The following is a 25,204-nucleotide window of genomic DNA, read 5'->3' as shown; positions in this document are numbered from 1 at the left end:
CCCAATTCATACCAAGTTCTTCCTTCCTTCCTTCTGGTTATGTACATTGAAATAACACTGCAACATAAATACAGTTATGCATGTGTCTGCATCTGGAAGATAATAGTCAATTCTGTTATAGTTATGAAGATCTTGCTATCCATTCCAGAGTAACTTGATTTTGAACAGGTTTACCAAATAATTTTAATCAAGGATAGTATGCAAAGAGATAAATTAGAGTCTGACACATCTGTAGCATAATATAAATGTTTTCTTGTAGTGCAAATAAATTGTTCCAATTACGTAACCAGTTAAAATATTAGTCTGTCACAGAGTTCACAGATATGATGAGCTGAATAGTCTTCCTTCATGAAGCAAGCCTCCGCATTGCCTGGTAAGAAAAGTTTGAAAAAGGAATAGAGAAAAATTATTTCTGAAATGACCACTTATTTTTCAAAACTCTTGTAGTTACACCTTCATATAAGAGGTAGATATTACAAACATATATCAATCATATACCAATGTAACTGGCATTATATTCCCCACAGTATTCTTGGAAATTGAGTTGAAGGTGCTGCCAACTCTCTCTTAGAGATCCCTGTGAAACCTGTTTTAAGTCTGTATTGTCTAGATAAGCCTTTCTCTGGAATAATCTCCTGGAATGTCCCCATAATCAGCTCCACATTGAAGTGAGTAACAAACTCAGAAATTCATGGATAACCATGGCCTTGAAGAGAAATGAGCTATTCTAGAGACACTATAAGGCAGGAGTAATTTCCGTTAACCAGCCTGTAGTATGTGGGTAATAAACTTCTGTCACGTGGGAAAGCATTTACTCTTAGGACTGGAAAAGGATTCAGGTCATCTAGTATGTTTGCTAAACATGCTGTGTACAATTTTATGTGAAAAGGGGATAGAAAATACAGGTGCGTTGTACTAAGTTAAACCATACCTCTTCCTGAACATCAAGCTCTTCACTCTGGTTTGTTTCTGTGAATTCTATTGGTTCCTTTGACTCCTGCATCAGTGAAATCTGGACCAAAAGATTAAGAGTTGTTATGACTGTGCAGATAGGAAGTTCATCATAAAGCAGTTGATTTTGTACAATTAAAGGGCTAATTATTCTCTTATAGCTGATCTAAAAATTAAGAGGTATTAAATTCTAACCCCAATGAAACCAGAGTTACTTGCATCAGTGCAGTGATATCTTTTTCAAATAGTATTTAAGACATTTGTTGATATTGTATGCACAGATATATAGATTATAATCTTTTCTATCAAAAATTGAAAACAGGAATGAACACATTCAGGATTCTGCACTAACCACTAATCTGTTTTACTGGAGTCACGAGATGAAGGCCTCTTCTAATAAGATTTAAAGCACAATCCTGTGCGTATTACTCAAATGTATGCCCCGCTGTGTTAGGACTTATTTTGGACTTATTCCCAAATAAGTGAGTGTAGGATGGTAGCCTTAAACACAGCAGCCTATTTAGGAGCAAGGCTAAACAAACCATTACTCCATTTATGTTCTGCTAAAATGAGGCTGCAACAACGGTGAAATAACTAGTGCCCTCTTGCACCTTTCAAATTCCCAGAAACATAGGGCATGATCCAACCAATTAATTATGTTGAATTGATTTCAATGGAATAGATGTTAAATGTGTGCTTGATTGTTCCATTGAAATCAAAAGGACTTAAAAGTGCTTAACTTTGACTAACTCATACCCCATAGTTCTTATATAATAAGTAAAGAATGACAGGTGACGTGGGTGGGGATCCCACCTTGGTTCCACTGTTTGGATCTGAGTGATTGGATCAGATCTGTAGGCACAATCTCTGACTTCAGCTCAGGTCCCCAGGAAGGAGAACAATCACTAAAGTCTTCAGTTGTCACTATTAAGTTCACTGAAGTTGTAACAGTTTATCCACAAAGCCCTCTTCAAGATGACCTTGCTGACCATGGATGGTATCTATTTGGACATGAACACTAACATAAATTATGTTGCTTTAACATAAGGGACTTCCAAGAAATGGCAATAGCATTTGCTGGTGCACTTGGTGTCCAATTGGATACTACCCCATGTTGACGTTAGCACGAAATCAATAATGTCAAATGCTAAATCCATGTCCACAGTTCGCCCCTCTCTTTCAAATTAATATCAGAGACTTATGACTGAAGTTATGGTTCATTAAAATAAAATTTAAGTTGGATCCAAAGATCTGGAGAGAAGTATTACAATACTGAAGTGGTCCATAACAAAGATAATACCAACAACAGTGTGTTCACAAGTTTGTAATTGGATCAGTTCTTATTGGCGAGCTGAAAGAAAAAAAATCAGCACTGGTGGAGGAATTCCATGGGTGATTTTGATGTACTATGAGAAGAAGATAGACATTTCTATGATCTCCTTTTTGCACATTTCAATGGGAAAACAATGTCTCAGTGTTTTTAAATATAAAGAATATGCTTTTTCCTAAACAAAAATCTGTGTCTGTTATTGGTTTTGGTCTTCCCTATACAAAGAGGATTGTATAGGGAATTGTAATAGCTCATCAAGGGCGAGCTATTCCACCTGCTCCCCCACCCCCATACCTGGAGACTTTAAAAGCAACGCTGGAGCTGAAGGTTGGGAGGTGATACTTCTGGGGGAGAAATGCTGTTCTAACGAACCTTTTTTTAAAAAAATCTTATCTGGTTTGTTTTGCTGTACACTTGTATTTAGTATATTTTTGAATATTATTGTGATGTTGTTGTAGTTTTATATTGTTAAATATTGTATATTGTTAAATATTGTTGTAGATTTAATTTTTGTAAACCGCCCAGAGAGCTCGGCTATTGGGCGGTATAAAAATGCAATAAATGAAATGAAATGAAATTAAAGCCTTAGATAAAAGGTGACCTGCATTCACAAAAAGGCATTTGCACTCACACAAGTGGGGTCCCAAATTTTTACCAATTCACTCTTCCCATGGTGTTCTGAATTCAAAGAAATTGATTTAGGGGGACCAGTGTGTGTGTGCGCGTGCGCGCACAATGGGAATGGGAAGATGAAAAATCCCCCTTCCATAAATGAAACTCCACTCACAAAAGTTAGGCTCCAAGCCAGTATGTATTTAGTTCCTACCTTTTCAAATATAGGGTCCTGGATGTCTCTGTGCATGATCTGACTCTGTATGTGAAGTACGGCATCATGGACAGTCAGGAAAAACATCTCTTTTTGAATATTATCATCAAAAAAGGCACAATGATCCAATGTTTTGATAATGTGGTCTGAAGAGGAGAAAAATGTAAAACAACATTTAAAAAGAACAGTTAAAAGGGAATTTACGTGTTTGACAATTTACATATGCCTACTAAAACACTATATGCACAAAACTATTCAAACTTTTACTATTGCCAGCCAAAATGTATTTTTATAGCTAAAGAAAATAATAAGAAAATAAGGGCACAATCTGGGATCTAAGACTTGTTTCTGGGATCCGAGACTGGAAATAGGACTCTGACCTTGGAGCCCAGAAACCACACTCCCTGTCCCCAGATAACAAGTACTAATCCACCAAGAAAAGTTTTACTTGACTTTGCAGAGAAGTGTTGATAATCAACTAGCCCTGAAAATGAAAGGACTGAAGGTGCAAATTACATATGATGTTGAAAGATCTGTGATTAGACTCCTACTGTTTTTAAAAATAAAAAATTGCAGCCATGGGAGGGGATTGAACCACTCAGGACTGTGGTACTGGTTAAGCTGCTATTTTCCTCATGGGGCAAAACATACAAGTAGTGATATGGCAAAACATACAAGTAGTGATATGGTAAGCTTTGTTTTGTTTCATAGGGAAATTATACCTTGGGGCAGGGGGTCTGATCTTAATTTTGTTAAAATGGCACAGCAGGGAAGAAGTAAGCACATACACGGTTATGCACTGCTCTGGTCTTGACTGGATCCTCTGTTCCCCATGGCCACTGTAAATCTTTAGAAAAACAGCAGGAAGTTCTGTCACAGATCCCCTGACATCATGTCCAGGGGGATGTCTAGATGCTCTATTAACCCCGTAGAGGCTGTGCAGTGATGCTCCATTGTTTAAATGACACAGCTGCCAACTTGCAGCCACATTGGGATTCCCCCCCCCCCGCCAAAAAACAGAGCATTTTCAAACTCTCAGTTTACCTCAACTTTTACCTTTGCTCCAAGTCATCCAGTGGGCATAGCGAAAAAGCTCCAACTGGCTACTGAAGAGGGAGTTCAGAGAAAGGCTGAGTCTTTTGTTGTTGTTGCTGGGTATGCACAACAGGGGCAGGGGGCAGACTTGACAACAGAATGCGGTTTTCCAGCTAGATAGCCCTTGCTCCCTCCTGACCCATCTAGCTTTATCGATTTAGCCTCGCAGCAGCAATGCTGCAGGCTTTTGAGCTGAACCTGTTCCAATGTGCCATCGTATAGACACCCCCCACCCAGTTTGGCCCTGAGAGCTAAGAGATACCCTTTTCAAGTTTCTGTTAGCTAGCACTGCACCAATTAGCCGGTCCTTAGCAGAGGTTATCTATTTGGTATAATACCGCTTGTAGAATACTCTGTAATTTTGCAGACCCACAAAGAAACTCACAGGTCTCTATTTCCTGTATCTGAATCTGCTTTATACCTAGCCAAGCCCTTGGTCCCTCTAGTCAAGAACTGACTCCAACTGACAGTAGTTCTTCTTAGGCAGAGAACTTCCCCCAGGTTTACTATCTGAGGGTGTTCCCGGATGGACATCTCCTAGCACTACCAATCAAATGTCATTTGTGCAGCTAATCTGTCTTTTCCTTCTTAGGGTGCATGGAAGGGGGAAAAAGTCCTATAACTCCCCTGGTGATTACGGAATGCTTGAAGACATAGGATTTTTTTCTGCCTACACATGCATAGGATTGGATCCTAAATTATTTTTTTATGGAAAGAAAAAGACAGAAGCAGCAGTGGGAGAACACAAAAGATAACATCGACTGGATCCCCTGTAAAATTCTGTGAATGAGGCAGGGCAATTGCACAATAAAAGCCTCATCTGGAAGTATCCGGAGTCTCTCTTTAACTATAGATACTAGGAATTGCTGTGCCAAAGATCCCACGTGCAAAGTATGTACCCTACACTCTCTCCTGCACTTTGCACTCTTTTCTGAATGCAGTCCATAAATGCTGGGTAGATTTGTATTTACCTAGATGTGATGCGATGTATACTTTCACATCAATCCTGTCAAACTCTTTGACAATCTGAAAAGAAAAGGATTGGGTTTATCTTAAATGTGATCTCAATGACTTTATCCTAACAGGCAGCCTGTGTGTGTGTGTTGGGTGCTTACCCAGATTGGGACCCTGATAAGGGGTTTTAACCCTTCCCGTCCTCATTATGGTCCCAATCCATATCAAGGCCCTATAACTATTTGCATTGGAAGAAAAGCTTCCATTGATGCAAATGAAACCTTTCATCCAGTGTAAATAGCAATTGCAGGGAGAGGCCAATCCAAGTTGAGACAACAGTGGAGAGTAAAGGGTTAAAGCCCAATCAGGATTGTGGGGGGGCATATTTACTATTTACTTTAAAAGACCATTCACACAATTGCTACTTGCAGAATTGGTATCATGTATAATTTGGCCCTTACACCTCAAAACATATGTAGAAAGAAATGCCAAGGGTTCAGGTTTATTACGTATTGATAGCAACTCATATGTGCCTTTTCTGTTCATGTGCACAAATTACAGAATAATCTAGCAATTCCATCAATGCTAATGACTAGATTAAAAAAAATAGAAAGATGATAAAATATTCTTACCGTTTTCATTACTCTCACTGCTACTACATCCACGAAGGATACAGCTCCAAAATCGAAAATTAGACTATGGAGAGGCACTTTGGGGACATTGACTTTGACTGGGAGTTCTGAATTCCAGTCCACCTGGATTTCCACTTCTTTAGTTGGAAAGTCAAGATCTGAAGGATCTTCCGGGTCTTCATCAGGTTCAAAAGCCTCATTAGTAGTACCAGAATCACTGATGATGCCATTCTAAGCAGAATATAGCACAGTATATTCAGCACAATGTTTAATAACACAGGCATGGAACTGTGGATTTTTTCCATAATAAAATATATTTAATCAGTTAATGGGAAACTAACCTTTCATATTTTCTTTATATGTGACATGTTTATGCAGCCACTAAATTTGTTGGGGATAAGATCAAAGCCCTATTATTTAATTGTCTAAGAGTGTCATCACAGGGGGGGAAATCGCATGGAGAAGAAAGAGGAAGTAAGCAAAGACCAAGTAAGCAAAGACTGTAGCTATTCAGGGGCTGTTTTTATCATGCCTTTTTTCCTGCTCAGGGGAGGGGGGGAAGTCGGATTAAAAGGGGTCTATTTTGCAATGGAAAAATGAGCAGAAAAAGCGGGAGGCGCACAGGAGGCAGACGTCATCTAAAGGACATGCGAACATCCATAAGTGGGCTTTAGTGAGCATGTGATAAAACACTCGTCTGATAACGTCTTCATAGTGTGTATAGGCACATATAATACACACACTTGCATATAAAAGCACATTCTGTATAGTCCACACAATTAGAAAATGAAGAGAGATCACTTTTTGCAAAACAGGAAAGTCACATTCTGTGTCCAGAAGTAATTGTGGAGGTGTGCATAATCTAAAATAAATGTTGAGATCCTCAGGAAAGGATATTCAACACAGAATTCCAGTCTCCACCATGTTATGTTCACAGGTAGATGAGCGCAATCCTGTCTGTTATACCTTAACTACCAAAACATCCTTGCATCAGATTCCACTCTTGAACCAGCAAGTTCAAGGTTAGTAATCTCCCCTGCCACTGTACCACATCCCTAGCTCAGAAAAAGAGGGTTGTCTTTGAGGTCTATCCCCAACTCTGGGTACCTACAGAAACTTCTAATTCACCTTCCAGCTCTTGCTTAGTTAACAAGTTAATTAATAGAATCATAGAATAGTAGAATTGGAAGGGGCCTATAAGGCCATCAAGTCCAACCCCCTGCTCAATGAAGGAATCCACCCTAAAGCATACCTGACAGATGGTTGTCCAGCTGCCTCTTGAATGCCTCTAGTGTGAGAGAGCCCACAACCTCCCTAGGTAACTGGTTCCATTGTTGTACTGCTCTAACAGTCAGGACGTTTTTCCTGATGTCCTGCCGGAATCTGGCTTCCTGTAACTTGAGCCCATTATTCCGTGTCCTGCACTCTGGGAGGATCAAGAAGAGATCCTGGCCCTCCTCTGTGTGACAACCTTTTAAGTATTTGAGGAGTGCTTTCATGTCTCCCCTCAATCTTCTCTTCTCCAGGCTAAACATGCCCAGTTCTTTCAGTCTCTCTTCATAGGGCTTTGTTTCCAGACCCCTGATCATCCTGGTTGCCCTCCTCTGAACACGCTCCAGCTTATTCTGTGCTTATTGCTCTGATCCTGGGATCTCTCTCTACAATTAACCAGTTGACTTTGTTGTTTTTCCCCTCCAACTCTTTCAGCACTTGCTAAAAGAGTCTCCTAGTCTATTCTGCCCAAACTCTTTGCCTTTCTGTTTAAGTGCAGTATAGACATAGATGTGTGTAATATATACAGTATTCCCCCGCCCCCCGAAAGTCTCTTGATAGATCATATATTATAGGATTACACAGTCTCCATCAAACAGCATCTCTCTCTCTCTCTCTCTCTCTCTCTCTCTCTCTCACACACACACACACACACACAAGAAACCACATGTATAGAGTCTTTTGATGACACAGAAGTTCTGGTCTGTTTCCTCTCGTTTAGATTTCTGCTTCCTGCTATGAACATTAGTAATTTATGGCTGCATACTTGATCATAAAAAAAAAGTAGAAATGCAGATCGCATGAATCTGTTTGGAAACAAAACCACCACTTATATTTCAGGTTTATTCAACATTTAAAAAGCCTTTAAACCATTGAGTGGAGAAGGAAGATGGGTACTTTACTTTTGTTGCTTTTAATTTTCCCTTCTTGATAAGCTTCTGTATCTTTCTCAGAGCTTTAAGCCTCTTGTTATATACTCGAATGGCATCAAACCCCACCTGTAAAAAGTAGAATTGAACAAAGATACCTAATTTGTTTTCCAGGTATGGTAGAAGAACATACACAGTAGCCACAATCCATCAAAATAAATGGCCTTAAGTGCATTTATTTATTACTTTTATATCTTGTATTTCTTCCATCATGGAACTCAAGGAGGCATGCATAGGATTTCCAGGCATTCTCCCATTTTAGCACCGACCAGAACCAGACCTGCCTACTTTGACATCCTTTGTCTTCAGACTGTGCCTGGGCATTGTGCTATATTATGGACCGTGGCCACCATAATCAGAAAACATTCTGAAATATCAGACTACTCACAGTGGATTTGAGGCTGCTTCTCAAGCCATCAATGTTAGCATAAAAAATAGGACTTGAAAATCTGAGAATCTTCACTCCTTCTGGTTCAACAACCTGTAGTGGAAATACATTTTAGTTACAATAAGCATGCCTTGTGTGAGCGTTCCTGCCATTCTGTCTATGCTGGATTGCTGAACTGACTCCTTTCCCCTTTTGATCCTTTTTAACGACTCTGAGTTTCCAACCTTTTTCACATAGTTCCTTCCCCGACAGCCAACTCTTCCCCTGTGTCCAAATGGGCTTCAGAGATCCCTTGTCCCAGTATCAAACACTTTTTCTGACCAGGACTATGGGAGGAGGGGAAGCCAGCTATGCATCCAGGGGCAGTGACAGTCACAACTCTACATACATTAAAAAGTGACTATAATGCAGAGGTAGGGAGTGTGAATATTTTTAGATTTTTTAAAAAGAAATGAGGGTACCCCTGCAGCCTTTTGTGCAAGGAATATACAAAGTCATTTCACTTTCAGGTTATTCCTTCAAATCGTAATTCAGGGTTTCAAAAAAGTTAATTCAAGTAAGAGCACCTCTTTTTTGGCAACAATGCTCTTTTTTAAAAAATTGTCAAGGGTATGTACTCTGCCCCCTTCATGCCACCTCCCACTTACACTCCAGATGTCAAGCAAGCATCAGTCATTTATTTCTTGGAATTTTGTGCTTGTTTTTTATTTGTTTGGCTCTACCATTATCGTACCCTTCTCCAGCAAGACTTCTTTGCCCCACCATTACTTGAGTAATTGAATAATTGTCATCCTATTAGCCCAATAGCAAGGCTAGTGTTTGGTGTAATACTAAGAGGGAAGATGCTGCCATTTCTCTTTAAAAACAAAAAAAAAACTGACAACAAAACTGTGTCTGTACAAGCCTTTGGTTAGAAAATCATGGGATTCAGAATGGCAACGTGCTCAGAGTTCATTTATGGATTAACAAATGAACCCAGAAATGAATTAACTGTAGTACTTTATATATGTTGACCTTTCTGTTCTCTTAGCATTTTAACAGTCTATAAATTTAATTTTAACTTTGCTGTTTTAAATTTGAATTTCTGCTCTGCTGCTGATTTTATCCTGGTTGTGCTTTTATATTGTATTTTATATCATGTTTTTATACTGTTTGGGTTATACTTTGAATGGTTTTAATTTTTGTGAACCACCCAGGGAGCTTCTGCTGTTGGGTGGTCTAAAAATGCAATAAACAAATAAATAAATGCAATGAGGTCCATCCTGGCCCTGTCTTCTTTGTCCCACTCTGCCATTGAGGAAAAACTGAGGAATAGGCCAATAGATAATTTTGTCTTGCAGATTCACTGCACCTCGAAACAAACCTTAAAACAACACTCATTTTTTGTATGTGAAATATTAACTTGTTGGGAAGTCTTACATTTTTGTATTCTTTGATGTTCTTGTATAGATCTGTGCCAGGAACACTGCCAAGGCTACCCCAGGAAGGACTGACAAAAACAAAACAAAACATTGATCAAAGTTCCTATCCAAATGTTAAATGAACAAGTTGTTGCAAGCAAATGTTAGCCAAGCTATTATTAATCACCTTATCTGAAAACTGGATGACAAGAACAGAAGGAGAGGCCAATTGGATTATTTTGTACTAAATAACAAGAGATTAATTTGGTAGTAGAAAGGTTCTTAAACTTAGTTGTATGGAGGACAACTATTCCAGACCACCACATTGTTATAATTTATGACCAGCCATGAAAGAGGAGGCTGGAGATTATAGGTCAACCAGTGCATTTGCCTTCTGTGTCCGTGATCCAAGCTATGGATAGTATCTAATTGTGCCCCAATGCTGCTAATGATTTTGTGTTAGCATAAACCAATGATCAGCTGCAAATTACCACTTTTTCTCCATTGCCCTAGCAAGTGCTAGTTATATTGCACAAGCATTGGTTTACACTAGCACAACGTCACTAGCGCTGGGCACAGTTGGATTCTACCAAATATATACAACGCACAGAGTGTTTTTTTAACCTTTTTAATCACAGTTTATATATACATTCAAAGACCAACTCCTCAACCACAGGCCTAAGCGGGTTAATTCAGAAAATCCTTCCAGAGAGAAGGATGACTTTGATTTTGCTGAATGCATAAATGGTGGCTTAACCACTCCACTTGATGTGCACAACTAGCTGTTTCTTTAATGTTTCCACTGTAGCCATTAGCATGCTGCCTCTTTAGTATTTGGTAGAAAACTCAGGAAAACATCTGGCTCTTCTCCATTTTCCTGTATTATTTTTCATTATGATCTCAGGGAGCACCTGGAAGTGCACCAGGAATCAACTACAGTCCCCAGGCCCCAGGACAACTACTGAACTAGCAGTTTTTACTATTAACCTTCTAAACCAATGTATTTGCACTCAAGTTACCTAAGTCCATTGAAACCAGGGCTGTGCACTCATTACAATAGTTATAGCTTTCTGTGGTTTTGTTTGAAATGATTTAAAATGCTTACACATTAGCTTAGTTTTGTCTTCTCCTTCTCATGTCCCCATCTTTAAATGGACATTTTCAACTCCATCGGCCCACTCATAATTGGTTATGCTGAAGTAACTCCAGATGTATATGGTGTGATATAATTGTTTTCACCTTCCTATTACATTTTTTTAAACCTAGTGCAATAATTGTGTCACTGCATGCTTGCAAAATAGGAGCACAATACCTTTCGTCAATATTTTATTTTGATTCATTCATTTATTTCACTAGACTTGGGTATAAAACGGCAGAAACAGCCCTTGTTTATACTGTACTTACAACTGAACTCTCATTACAACAGTCAGCAGTGCAAACACCAGACCAGCTAGTAATCCTAAATCCAGTCCAAGAATAATGGATGCTATGCATGTAAAAACCCAGATCATCTGAAAAAGAAATAACAAGAAAAGGCTAGTATACGTAATAAAATATAGTCTAGTTCTTGCTGACGTGGTAAACGTGTGCCTGGGCTGTACCACGTCATGCTGCAGGTCTACATATGATTGAGCTCTGCTTCATAGATCTGGCAGAACCAGATGTCACCATTGGACAACTGCCAAAAGCCTAGTACTGACTTCTTGCAGTTCCCCTTCCTCCTCTGTTGGTGGTGGTGATGCTGCGACTTCAAGTTCTTTCATCAAGGATGCCACTGCATTCTTCTCTCGCTTCTCATTGTTTGCAGGGCAGCCCTACCAGCTGACAATAGCAGACTTTTATAGGGCGGAGAAATGAGAGGACAAGTGAGAAGTTCTATGGCCGCCCCTCACCAATTATATGGAGGGGTGTCAAGAGGGCATGACTGGATGACCCACATCTGAGAGCCCACAGAAACCAAAGCTGGCCCTGCTCCTTCTTACCCCTCCCCCTCAAAAAAGTTATCTTTACATAGAAAGCTGGCAAATAGGGGAAAGGATACTAGTAGTCTAGCCTTCTCCCTAACATCCTAGTTTTCTACATGCCAGGATTTTTTTGTATGCTGGAGTGTTCAGTCATCTGACACACACACCCTACGATGTCACAGCCCAAACACGTTTTTTTCCCTTCATCTCTCTGAGAACTAGGTCTGCTTTTCCACCTCAGTGAGGCCTGTGCTGAAAGGCAACTTTAGAAAAGGCCAGAATGTTTAGACCATTTTATGTGTGGCATAACAAAGCCATAAGGATTTGTTTGGACCTTATGGCTTGAGAACATACCTGCATCTTCTGGATCCTCTATCGTTAGAAACTTGCTGTAATAACGAAGGAACCTAGCACTGTAGGGTGCTGCCTTTCTTCGATGCAGCACATTATTATTTTTCAGTGACCTGAGACTCTCAGTTATCTAATAATTACTAAATGCAATGGAAGGGCAGAGTTTACTTCAAAATATGACTGACCATCACATGTTTATGAACCAAACACTAAAGTACTCACAGCATCTGCTTTGCTCTGCCTCCACAAACGGGGTACATCACAAACTTGCATGAACATCCCTTTCAAGTTGGCAATGACCACAGCTGCCAACACAGACTATAAAAAGCGAAAAAGACTTTAATAAGAAAGATACTTACTAAAAATATGTATACTTGTTTGTCAGTTTGTGTTTGGGAGAGGAGAAGAAATAGGAAGAGAAAAAGGGAGCGTTCTGCTTATCAGAGTTAGAACTGAACATTACATACATTTATGCAGCTGTGAATGAGTTTTATAAAATTGATCGTGTTCAGATGACATGCTAAACAACGGTAGTTAAGCATTTTGAGCTAAACATTATGGTTTATCATGTTGTGTGAACCATGACTTAGCATGTTGTGTGATCCATTCCTAACCACGGTGGCTATATAACCATGGTTTAAACATGCCCACTAACCATTTGCTGCAAAACGGTTAGTAGCCTAACCATGGCTTAGCATGGTTGTCTTATAATCATTATCATCTTAGTCTAATTTAGAGTAGACCAATTGAAATTAATAGGACTTAAGTTAGGCTAACAATGGATACAACCTGACGAAGCTGTTTGGTAGCATGACAGAAGTTTAATAATAAAATACCTTTTGCAAAGGTTCCAGCAGTTTCCCCAAAGCAACAATGGCAATCAATACAATTCCAGCTGAAATTATGCCAGCAACCTGAAAAGGAAATATTGTAGATAATCAAGTAAATACGCTGTTAAGTTTATTTATGTATAATGTTTAGCTTAAAAACTCTAAGTAGCCTAAATATGGACTGCGATTTTTTAAAACAACACAAGGGCAAACTCAAAAATAAGTTGGTTACCATAAAACCACATTTAACTAAGTGGCAGAGGGGTAATAAAACCTGTGGGCATTTTTAAATTAGTTTTTATATGCATATACCAAAGGCATAGGGCAGATGCATTTAAAAGTGGTTCTTAGCTATACTGCTCTAGAAGCGTAGGTCCACATTCTGCGTTGTCCCTGCAAGCTATTATTTGAAAGGCCCTGAGGTTGCAGATACACAGGGCATCATCAGACGAGCATTTTATAGCATGCTCGTTACTGGGCACTCATGGATTTTTGCGGGTCATTTTCACAATGCCATCTGCCTCCCGCACATCTCCCACTCCTTCTGTTTATTTTCCCGTCACAAAAAAAAAAAAAAAGACACGGAAAATCCAACTTTTTTGGCTGTGGTGAAATGTGCCACCATTTCCTACTATGTGCAGGAGAAGCAGCGGGATAAACACGCACACTGAATGTGCCATGTGGTCATTGTTTGTTTCCTCTTTCTTCCCCGTGTGAAGAAAGAGGAAGCTGCTCGTCGCTACTGGGGGACAGAAAAATGACAGTAGGGAAACACGATTCCCCCCCATCTGATGACACAATGAGTTGCATGCTCTGGGTCTTGGTGAAGCATTCACATAGGGTGACCATATTTTGGAAACCAAAAAGGAGGACAACATGGCCGACCCCCAAGGGGGCGTGCCCACCCGAACATAGCCTTGGTCACATGTCTGATTTTACAGCACACATTTAAGACAAATCTGTTCTACATAACTTCTTAATGTTAAAATCACTGAAATAAAGAACAAGTGAGAGATTCAATGTCATTTTGATTTGTGGATGCCTTGCCTCTGCTGCGCTCCAGGTACCCGACTGCCCACCAAATCTGCAACAGGACTTCTTACCTAAAGACTGGAGATCCCCTTAATGCCAAGGGCTGAAACTGGTCAATATGCAAGACCCCAAAGAGGAGGTTTGACAACCTGAGTTTGAAGGATATGGCTCCAGCAGTTTTAAAACACAATAATTTTAAAACTTTGAACTTTTAAAAACTTTTTTAAAAATCCTAAAAAATAATGGATGAACAGATCAGAACTTGGCATGTCTAAATCTCTCCTTAAGAGCTATCATGGTGCCAACTTTCTGCCCTTTATCTTTAAAAATGTCATTTAAAAATAATAATTTTAAAACTTCAAACTAAAAAAAAATCCTAAAACTCAATGGATGGACAAATCTGTTTCAAACTTGGCATAGCTAAAGTCCTTGTTAAGAGCAATCATGGTACCAAGTTTCATCTCTTTATCTTTAAAAATAACATTTTTTTAAAAAAAATTAAATCCTCAAATTTTAAAAAAATTCCTAAAAATCAATGAATGAACAAATCTGTTTCAAATTTGGTATGGCTAAAGCTCTACCTAAAATCTATCATGGTGCCAACTTTCAGCTCTATATCTTTAAAAATGACAGTTTTAAAAATAATAATTTTAAAACCTCAATTTTTAAAAAATTCCTAAAAAATCAATGGATGAACGGATCTGTTTCAAATTTGGTATGACTAAAGCCCTTCCTATGAGCTACCATAGTGCCAAGCTTCATGTCTTTATCTTAAAAAATGATGGAGTTATAAGCATTTTTGTTATTAGAGCTGTTCTTTGGAAAATCCGGATTTCCCCTCCCCCTCCCGGATTTGTCATCAAAACCCTGAACAAATCCGGGCAAATCCGGTCATATGGTCACCCTAATTCACACGACTGCATCAACTTCTCTGATTTCAATCTGGGCTCAGAAATACAAGTTACTGCAGGCACAAAATAAACCTTAAAGTGGATATGTGACTCTGACCTTCGTTAATTCAAATACAACATGTCTCTTTCAATAGATAATGATTGCCCTGTCAGAGGCAGCCTTATCATGAGGCCAGCTGAGGCAGCTACCACAAATGGAAGATTCTGGGGACCATTAAGGGTAACAGAATAAGAGACAGACAGATCTGACCAATGGGGGGAAATTCATCAAAAAACGACTGTACATTCCCTAGTTAAGTAAATTAACAGTTCCCATTTATTTAAATTAGGCTTGCCCAGCAGAACATTCTATTTGATTGTTCCCCACATTCCTCTGTCAGGTTTGGGATGCCATTTAGATTTTTCACTAACATAGGGTGACCATATGAAAAGGCGGACAGGGCTCCTGTATCTTTAACAGTTGTATTGAAAAGGAAATTTCAGCAGGTGTCATTTGTATATATGGAGAACCTGGTGAAATGTCCTCTTCATCACAACAGTTAAAGCTGCAGGTGGCCTGCCCTCTTTTAAATCTGGTCATAGTATAGCTGCAGTATAGCTCCTGCAGCTTTAACCGTTGTGATGAGGAGGAAATTTCACTAGATGCGACATGCATACAAATGACACCTGCTGAAATTCCCTTTTCTATGCAACTGTTAAAGATACAGGAGCCCTGTCCTCCTTTCAATATGGTCACCCTAACTAACATGACTTGTGATGATTGCGTTTTTTCTCAGCCTATGACAGCTACTTGTTTGGAGCAAATGAGTCATGGGTCTCATTACCACACAAACATACATCATACTTTCATGGGAACACCATTAAGTCTTTCAATGTAGGTTAGGTGATGCTGTGCAAATTTGACATTTCTGCCAGTTTTGAATGGTTTACAGCATAAACCTATGCATCTCATTGAATTCAATGGGACTTACTCCCAGGTAAATGTGCATGGGTTTACAGTCTTAGGCAACCTGTTCATCGCAAATGAGAAGCTGCCATGGCTTGAGGAAATAAAAGCAGCTGCTATAAGTTTGGCAGTTATGCACATTGGGCCTCCTCAGAGTGTTGGAAATATGGGCCCTGACCTTTACCAACTATAGTTATAAGTAAGTAGATAAGTAAGTAAATAGGAAAGGGGAAGACTAAACATGGCTGACGGTGCAGTCCTGTCCATCTTTACTCAAATTCCACTGTATCTAATGGGGGTTACTCCTATTAAATGGGTTTAGGATTGCAGTCTAAAAATATAAAAGGAATAAGTTGCTCCTATCCTTTATTACCAAGGGTCAGATAATGGAATTCCTACTGCATGTAGGATAAGTGATATCACTTAGGTGAGGTAGTCTTTTCTACTTGTAAGATTCTCACCCCTTCATTTTATGCCAAAGAAGTAAGAAATTGGGAAGTTAATTAACAGTTTGGTCTTTTGTTCAAATATGCCACCGAGAAGATCAATAATACAGAGATTTCAGAGAATGGATATGTAGTAGGATCTTTAATACTAATTCTGAGTTACCTGAGTTTTTCCACCAGTGCTTTCTTGGACTGCTGTGCGAGATAGAGCAGTAGTAGCAACAAAACATGAAAAAGCTCCTGAAAAAATATTGCTGATCCCAAAGGCAACAAACTCCTAGAAGATTAGAAGCTGGTGTAAACAAAGTTTTTGAAAAACCAAAATCCTTTCATAGTACATGTAAACATTTCCAGACAACTATAAAATAAGAATTACCACAGCTTCCCAAATTGTAAAGCTACTCAGTTTTTATTGACTTTTTAACCTAGGTTACCATCTAAAATTATCTCCAACTTTGTTAATATAAAAACTATCTAGTTTCTACTACTGTTTTCCATCTAAGGATGGAGACAGTTTTTAGTCAGCTGGATTTTATATTTTTAAAAAATGGGAAATCAACCATGATTTGTTTCTCTATCCCAGCAGCCCTTGAGCAAGTCCTAGGTGCAATCTTAAAATTTCTCAGCACCTGATAACACGGGGTTTCCTCTTCCCTAGGGAGAAAGGTCCGCAGAGGGTGCTCAATCCACTGCGAGGTGGATTGGGCCCTTCAGTGGGCCAGAGGTTTCTGTCTGCTGTGATAGAGCTTAATTTGAATGTCATAGAATCATAGAGCAGTAGAGTTGGAAGGGGCCTATAAGGCCATCGAGTCCAACCCCTGCTCAATGCAGGAACCCACCTTAAAGCATACCTGACAGATGGTTGTCTGCAGCTTCCTCCCACATTCCATCTCAAGACAGTAACTAGATGCCATTTCCATGGCTTGAACATCAATTGCCTTTTCTGCCCCTCACCCCGCCACATTTGCTTTGTTTACCGTCTTGCCTGATGGGGAATTCTGTAGAACTCAAAAGCTTGTACACTATTTTGTGACTGTTAGTTGATATAATCAAGTATTGTCCAAATATGGATTTTCAAACCAAGTCCGGCTGTGTGGTGGATTTGAGCTTATGTAAAGATATTTTTTTAACAGAGTGGCATTATCAAGCAAATTTAATTTTAGGACAACATTTAGAGCAAATTAAATAATATTCCCTGCAAATTGTATTTCCCCCTCCTCAAAATAATGAGCAATATTGAGATTCCTTCTTTTATTCACAACTTCTCTCATTATCTCTTCTTTGACAGGTACACCTATCTATCTGCTACATTTTTCTTTCAAAAATATGTAGAAACTTGCGTAGCTCTATTCTAGGTCTATTAGATAACGTCCTCCAAAATAAGAACATACAGCCACATTACTATCATATGAATAGCTGGCATAGACTCAACACACTCTCAGCTTAGGTAATGCTTCCCAAACATGTAATTTTAGCATGTTTTGCCAATTGTAGTGAAAGACCAGTGTAGCTGAATAACTTTGGCTGGATGACATATGTAGTTATCTTTTAACTCACATCAGAAGCTGAAACTAGAACATGGAACCTAAATATGGAGTTGATTCCATTTCCAAAAATAGCAGTCCTATGCAATGATCTCCCCTGCTGCTCCTGTACCATATAGATCTGGAACAGTGTGAAATATGCACATTCCCTCCCCCCCTCCCCCCAGCAGCAAGCATTAATAAATAGTGGGGTTGAGGAAACTTATTGCATCATTACATCATGTCACATAGTTCTATAACTACACATTATGAAGTGGTGGAAGGAAGGGCTTGACAAAGGTCTGTTACTATTCATTTATTTATTTTATTCCATAATTGTTTCCACATCTACTTCTGCCCTGGCTGTGAAATGCTTTACTCACTCTTTTAAATCATAGCATCAATTCCTCCCCACCCAATACATCAACTACCAGATATAAGCATTCCTATGGTAGCTGAAAAATAATATAATGCATGCTATTCTTCAGGAATAATTAAATTCATTTTAGCTTACACTCTACTGTTTTTAAGAAGCTCTTTGGGTTCACATACCTGGTTTCCATCAATAGCGTAGTCATATTTGGTTGCATACACTTTGCCTACAGACACAGCTATTGCATAACCAACAATAGCAATGGAAAATGCAGATGCTATCATGTCTCCAAACATGCTGACAGCTGGAGCTTCAGGAGGCAAAAATCTAAAAAAAAAGTTAAGAATAATATATATTAACATGCGTATATGCATGTTTTCTACAAATACAACAGTTACAGAAAATAGTACATTCCCTTTGCTGTAATATATTGTTTACTTAGTGGGAAATCATGAATGAGGATCCTCACTTGTAACATAAAAACAATTACTACAATATATATGATAGACTGATTATAATAAATGTGGACTGGGGGCAGCAGGATTTCAGCTAAGTCAGCTCGACTGGGCTTCCTAAACTCTAAACTCGGAAACTCTTCTTTTAGAAATTAACCCTTTGCAGGTCCTGATCCCATTATGTGAAGGGACTGCATTTCTTTGCTTTTCCTGTTATTCCCCCACTTCTTTCTTTCTTTTTAAATTGTATTCCATGGCACGAAGGAGATGCAGCAACCCTAGTCCCTTTTTTAGGCGGGCACATTCTGTCCACCCATCTGTCTGTTTAAGAAGCCAGAGAGAGCTCCCAAATCAAAATCTGTGTTAGGAAAGTACAGGGAAGGAAAAGAGGAGAAACCTGTTCCAGACCTACCAAGGCCAGGCCAGCCCTCCCATGAAGCGGGTTGAAGCCCCCACCTCAGGTGGCAGAGCAGGAGGAGCAGCGAATACATAGCCTCCACCCTCAGTGGTGGACAAGGAGCCCGGCGGGCAAGGAGTAAAATATACTTTAGATCAGTAAAATATACTTCAGATCAATAATTTTAAAAAGGAATGAAAGAACTAATCATGCTGGGAATCTTACAGAGAAAATTTAAAGAAAACACCCACCCACCCCACATACACACATGGCTTCATTATTTCCAGACAGTTTAATTATTTAGTCATTATTTTAAAGTATTCTCATTACATAGACTTTAGAAATCATTTTTGGGGGAGTAAAGGCTGCGCACAATATATAAATACTTTCTCTTAAATTCTAAAAGAAAATGTTTCATAATCTAAAGCTGATTGATTTCCCCAATTTTTGACACCCCCAAAAAACAAACCAGTCTTCTGGGAAAGGGGGGCTTTCCCCCCTGAATTTTCAGTGAGCTTTCACATCTTTAATTCCACAGTTTTAAAAAAAATGTAGAAAAGAGCAACTAAAATGATCCAAGAGTGGGAGCAACTCCTCTATGATGAAATGTTATAAATTCTGGGACTGTTTAGGTTACAGAAAAGGCAAGTGGGGGAGACATGATAGTGGTGCATAAAATTATGCATGGTGCGGGATTCCCAGGTTCATCCCATGAACCTGATTTGTGGAAGATTCAGGACAAGTAAAAAGATGTTCTTCACACAGCGCATAGTTAACTATAGAATTTAGTATCACAAGATGTTGTGCTGGCCACCAATTTGGATGGCATGTCCTCCTTTCCCCTATAGCCACCCTATGACATAACACTATTCCCTCTTTTGAAGAAGTTATTATGCCAGACCATGTGCCCATTTGCTTTATGAGGCAGGTGCTCCTGAAGGCTACCGAACAGAGGGACTATCAGGCCATAAAGTTGCCTAGCTGGGTCTGCCAGAAACCTGGTCTCACCAATCCTGGTAGGTCCACCACTCCTGCTGAACATCCCCCTGGGGCTGGACATGTTGGTGGGCACTCCCCCTTCGGGGCCGACCATGTTGTCCTCCTTTTTGGTTTCCAAAATAGGGTCACCCTACTCATGGTAGCTGGTATAAGGCGCTAAAATGGGGTACTCCACAGTGGAGTGGGGGTTTGGATCCAGAGCTTTGCTGTTCTGCTGACACCTATGCCAGCCTGGAGCTGATAAAACTAATATAAACTCCCCCCCCATTGCTTTCAAGAGGGTGGGGGGATTTAAAATACAATGATTCTCTAGGCTGAGAAGCCCAGCAAAACCATCCCCTACACCTTTCACCCAGGCTGGCTTGAGCTGGCATGGCTTGGGGTGTGGGTAGGAGATCCACCACTTCAGTCCTCCTTGACCCTATAGGATTGCCCAGTCAACCATTACTGCCCACTTAAAATATAGCTGCACTCACCCATTTGTTTTAATAAATAATACCAACAATCTGCACTCACCCACTAGGAATATGTTTAACAATGCCTGCATTGTATTTTTTCTCCAGGTCAACACCATAGGAAATGCCAGCGGCTATTATTGTCTGAAAGCAAAAGAAATAACAGTATGAATTCAGAAGATTGATCTTCCCTTCTTGCCAGTTCAGTCCTTCGAGTTTGTTAAAACTGTTGGCTTACCACAATCACTTCTATAGGAATGGGAACAGGGATCTTGTGCCTGAACCGATCATTGATTTCCTTGACTACCATACAAACAAAAATGGTCAGCAGACCAGCAATAAGATCAGCAATGTTGGTGGTTGCAATATTTTGAAATATTTCTACAAGGGTCTAAAAAACAAAACAAAATAGACAATGTTAAATGCTTCCATTCAAATAGTCAGAGAATATTGATCTTACAAAGACACACAATGTAATTACAGCTTCAGACAAACTTTGAAACTAATCTCTGCCAGTTTATGGGCTGCCAACACAAACTTGTTTTCTGTTGCTCCAGAATATAGGAGCTGAATCAATGGGTTCAAATGATGCAAAACAAAACAAAACAAAACAAGAAAGAAAGAAAGAAAGAAAGAAAGAAAGAAAGAAAGAAAGAAAGAAAGGAGCTTCCTCATAGTACAAGCTGTTCAACAGCAGAACAGACTTGCCTTGGAAGTTGGTGACCATTCCTTCCTTAGGGTTTTTTAGGTAAATGGTGGATGGCTGCCTATCAAGGATGTAGTAGTGAAGTTCCTGCATTGGCGGGGGGTGGGGAGTGGACTGCAGATGTTTTGGCCTGTCATCCTTCACCTTTGGCTATGCTGGCTGTGGCTGATGGGAACTGTAGGCCAAAACATCTGCAGGGCTACAAGTTGCCCACCCCTGCACTATATTATCTAAGATCCTTCCAACTTTATTGTTCTATCATCCTATGCACACTTAACTTGACAGTAAGTCCCACTGCATGTAATGTGACTTACTTTCAAGTAAATGAGTATCTAATACTGCAAATTATAAAAACGACAACCAAGAGCCTCGGATTATATATATGCTTTTAAGAAAACCAGCACCACTTGATTCATGTTCCTGCAGTGGGTGACAAAATGCTGACACTCTTGTTCAGATACTTGATGTATGTTCACCCAGGTTTTTGTGGTCTAATTCTAAATAACGAAATAAATATGGTTAGTAACACAGTCTTATTTTCAGAGCTACGGTCCTTCATGTCACTTGCTCCAGGGAGCAGGAAAACCCAAATAGTTTTGGTTTAGATGGATTTAATTACAGAATGCCTTATGATTGCAATATCATTTGACTCTACGTGTCTTGACATGTATGAGTTTATCTAGTTGTTAAATCAGTGAATTTCCAGTGTATGTGTGTGTGTGTGTGTGTGTGTGACTTAGTTGTGTGTGTATGAGTCATCTTATATACTAACAGCAAACTCATTCTCCAAGTTTGGATACCAAAACAGCACCATCCTCACATAAGAAGGAGGTATCAGGAGGTTTGGAGAAACCCCAAGGTTTGCAGTACAAAACAATCCTTAGAAAAATAAATCCTAAGGCCAGGGCAGAGGCTTGGGAGGGGTAGTGGTGGAGAAAGAACCCCAAAACAATTAATGAAAATTGAGTATGCTCAGTGGGCACAGAATGCTGGGAGGGTAATGGAATGGGGCATGCTCAAAATAGTATGGCTGGCTGGCTGAAATCTTGAACAGGTACACTTCACAATACAACATTTTGTTGCAGGTCTCACTTGTAATTCAGATACACACGCACAGACACACTTTATCTAATAGATAAATGGACTTTGTTCAAAGCAGTTTCTCTGACTTGAAAAAAGTTACAGTTTCTTCACTTTGTCTAACTTTGATATTAATCTATTAAATTTAAATACAGGGAGGTATTTTATTACACACACACATATCCAAGTTTTATTATAATATTATAATACTGTATTTTTTGCTTGCATTTTTATTGTCTTGGATGAACTTGGTTCAGAAAGGTGCCATAAATATTTAACTAATAAAAAAAGGTCTGATCTGAATATTTTCACACTGATCCCAAAACTTTGCCATCGTATGGGATAAAGTCTTCACATGGGATCCCTAAACAATTGGTCTACCCAACCAGCTCTGTAGGACCAATTACCTGTTTTACAGCCTCTCTTTCCCCCAACAGGTGATCAGCACTATTAAAAGTGATAGCGACAACCAGCTGCTTAGAGGATGTGTGTGCTCCTACTGCTATGCATTTTGATCCATGAATTGGGTCCATTTTAAAATTATTAATTTGTATAATTATTGATAAAACAATTATTGAATAACAATCAGCATTCAGACTTTCCTCATGTCAATAGATTTCAAGCAATTGATTTATCCATAGATTTGACAATATATACAATGGAGAAAAAACAGGAATTAAACCTGTCCTTCCCATAATCTGCTCTATAGATCCATGCCATATGAAATTGTTAAATTAGATGGTAAAATTATGCCTAAAAAGATAATATGACATACAACAAAGTTCAGTTTAGCGAGACACACTTACATAGATAATTGAAAGAACCCCATTGTAGTTGTTGGTTGAAACATTTAAGACTATTTTTAGTTGTGAAACAAACACTTGAAAAGCAGCTGCAGTTGTAAAGCCCCCAACGAGTGGATCAGCAAGATATCTCACAATAAAACCAATCTGAAGTGCTCCAAACACTAGCTGAAAAAAGAAGAAGCACTGAATCACTTTCTGAACAGCTAAGTAGCATTACAGAATAATTGTACCATGTCATTCTTGAAATTCAGGATTTAAATCATTTACCTGGTAAAAAGTTTTCAAAATGCTGTGTGTGTGTGTGTGTGTGTGTGTGTGTGTGTGTGTGTGTGTGTTTCCCACAACTGAGAAAATCCTCTACCCATTTTCCACCCATCTTACTTCTGTCATCAGGGACAGCCAAAGGTGTACCTTTAGTAGTAATCTCAATGGATGAGCAGGTTGATAATGTGGCAGGTAACCTGGTCCTTGAAAGTCACATAGGGCTTTAAAGGTAAACACCAGCACTTTGAATTGTGCCCAGGCATAGGCTGCTAACTGGTGAAGTTATTTAAGAATCTGGGGGATATTTTTGCACTAACTGGTCCTGGTCAAAAATCTTGCAGCTGTGTTTTGAATTAGATGAAGTTTCCAGAGAGGCTTCAAAGCAACTCAACATACAGTGCATCACAGCACTCTAATCTGGAGGACACAGCATATGGATAACTTTGGCCAAGGGGGGCATAGTTGGTACATGAGTCTCACGTGGTGGAAGGTGCATCAAGCTACTGATGGGCTCAAGTTACAGGAAGCCAGTTTCCAGCTGGACATAAGAAAAAACTTCCTGACTGTTAAAGCAGCATGACAATGGAACCAAGTACCTAGGGAGGTTGTAGGCTGACCCACACTAGAGGCCTTCAAAAGGCAGCTGGACAGCCATCTGTCAGGTATGCTTTAAGGTAGATTCCTGCAAATGAGCTCAATGGCCTTGTAGGCTCCTTCCAACTCTACTATTCTATGATACTATTATGCTTGGACTTCCAATAACAAAACTGGATCTAGGAGCATCCCCAGAGTGCACATGTAATCCTTTAGTAAGGAGTGCAACCCTATCCAGTACAGGTTGCCCTCCATCTTCCTGGTTAGATGAACCACTCAGTCCTTACATCTTATATAGCTTCAGTTTATAGGCCCTTATCCAGCCTACTACCAATTCCATGCACCAGTTCAACATATCAGTTACATCACATAACTCAGATGTAAAGGAGAAGTAGAGTTAAGTGCCATGCACATATTGATTGCATCTCACTTCAAATCCCTGGATAGCCTCACCCAACAGCTTAATGTAAATCCATTGGAATTCATAAGAGACAGAATGGAAGGTTGTAGGTCCCCATAGCATAAATGCCTGAAGATGAATTGAAGTTGCTGAGTATCACCTTCTGGAATCAGGCGTCTAAGCAGGAATGGAGGCACTGAAGCAAAGTGCCTGCAGTCTCTGATCCATAAGGATGATATGACTGATGGTATTGAAGGCCAGCAAGAGGTCCAGGAGAATTAGCAGTCACATTCCCCCATTCCTCTCCCAGCATCAGAGAGACCAAAGCAGTTTCTATACCAAAATGGACTGAAATGGATCCAGATCAGCTCAACCCCTTTCTGCTGAATGTTATTAATCATAAGAGGTTGTGCAAAAAGGTAGTAGACTGCACCTCTCCAAACACCTTATTCACATCTTCAGGTCACAACAACTGAAATTCATTCAACAACTCAAATGAGGACCTGGCATACATATCTTAACTTGTAATCTTAAAATTCATGTCTCTTGTCCATCCTTTTTGTTTGTTCATGTTTCCTAGTTCATGTTTTCACTTCCATAAATGGGGAAATAAGCTATATTCACTTATTTTTGCCACCATTGATTTACAGGAAGGCCTTGTTTGTTTTTTAAGTCAGATTGTCAACAGAAGTTAAAAACAACAACCCAGGTTTCCCTTGTTATTGAGGTATCTCCCCACACTTGGAATTATCATATTCAAATACAAGAACATGAAAAAGACTTAAAACAAAACTTTTGATTGCAGAAGACAAACTCCAAAATGTAGGTTTTAATCCCCAAACATTAAAATGTAGAAATACTTAAATGGTTTTATCAACTTGTGCAAAACTGTAAA

At 39.4% G+C, this 25,204-nt stretch overlaps 1 protein-coding gene across 1 annotated transcript in view; it reads right to left on the bottom strand.

The window, feature by feature from the left end:
- Nucleotides 1-265: 265 nt before the first annotated feature.
- Nucleotides 266-25,204, bottom strand: part of SLC26A4 (solute carrier family 26 member 4) — a 28,965-nt gene continuing 4,026 nt past the window's right edge. Inside the window, exons 5-20 of the mRNA XM_063134924.1 lie at nucleotides 23,052-23,216; nucleotides 20,698-20,850; nucleotides 20,521-20,603; nucleotides 18,333-18,480; nucleotides 16,421-16,534; nucleotides 12,929-13,006; nucleotides 12,315-12,410; nucleotides 11,182-11,288; nucleotides 9,797-9,866; nucleotides 8,378-8,470; nucleotides 7,963-8,058; nucleotides 5,789-6,019; nucleotides 5,174-5,228; nucleotides 3,108-3,253; nucleotides 932-1,012; nucleotides 266-370 (exon numbers count right to left, since the gene is read on the bottom strand). Coding sequence (XP_062990994.1) covers nucleotides 347-370; nucleotides 932-1,012; nucleotides 3,108-3,253; nucleotides 5,174-5,228; nucleotides 5,789-6,019; nucleotides 7,963-8,058; nucleotides 8,378-8,470; nucleotides 9,797-9,866; nucleotides 11,182-11,288; nucleotides 12,315-12,410; nucleotides 12,929-13,006; nucleotides 16,421-16,534; nucleotides 18,333-18,480; nucleotides 20,521-20,603; nucleotides 20,698-20,850; nucleotides 23,052-23,216 — 1,740 coding nt within the window. The 3' untranslated portion in view covers nucleotides 266-346. The remainder of the gene's footprint in view (nucleotides 371-931; nucleotides 1,013-3,107; nucleotides 3,254-5,173; nucleotides 5,229-5,788; nucleotides 6,020-7,962; nucleotides 8,059-8,377; nucleotides 8,471-9,796; nucleotides 9,867-11,181; nucleotides 11,289-12,314; nucleotides 12,411-12,928; nucleotides 13,007-16,420; nucleotides 16,535-18,332; nucleotides 18,481-20,520; nucleotides 20,604-20,697; nucleotides 20,851-23,051; nucleotides 23,217-25,204) is intronic.

Source organism: Elgaria multicarinata, chromosome 9, assembly GCF_023053635.1.
Source record: "Elgaria multicarinata webbii isolate HBS135686 ecotype San Diego chromosome 9, rElgMul1.1.pri, whole genome shotgun sequence".
Lineage (NCBI taxonomy): Eukaryota > Metazoa > Chordata > Lepidosauria > Squamata > Anguidae > Elgaria > Elgaria multicarinata.
This window is presented reverse-complemented; position numbering and strand designations above follow the sequence as displayed.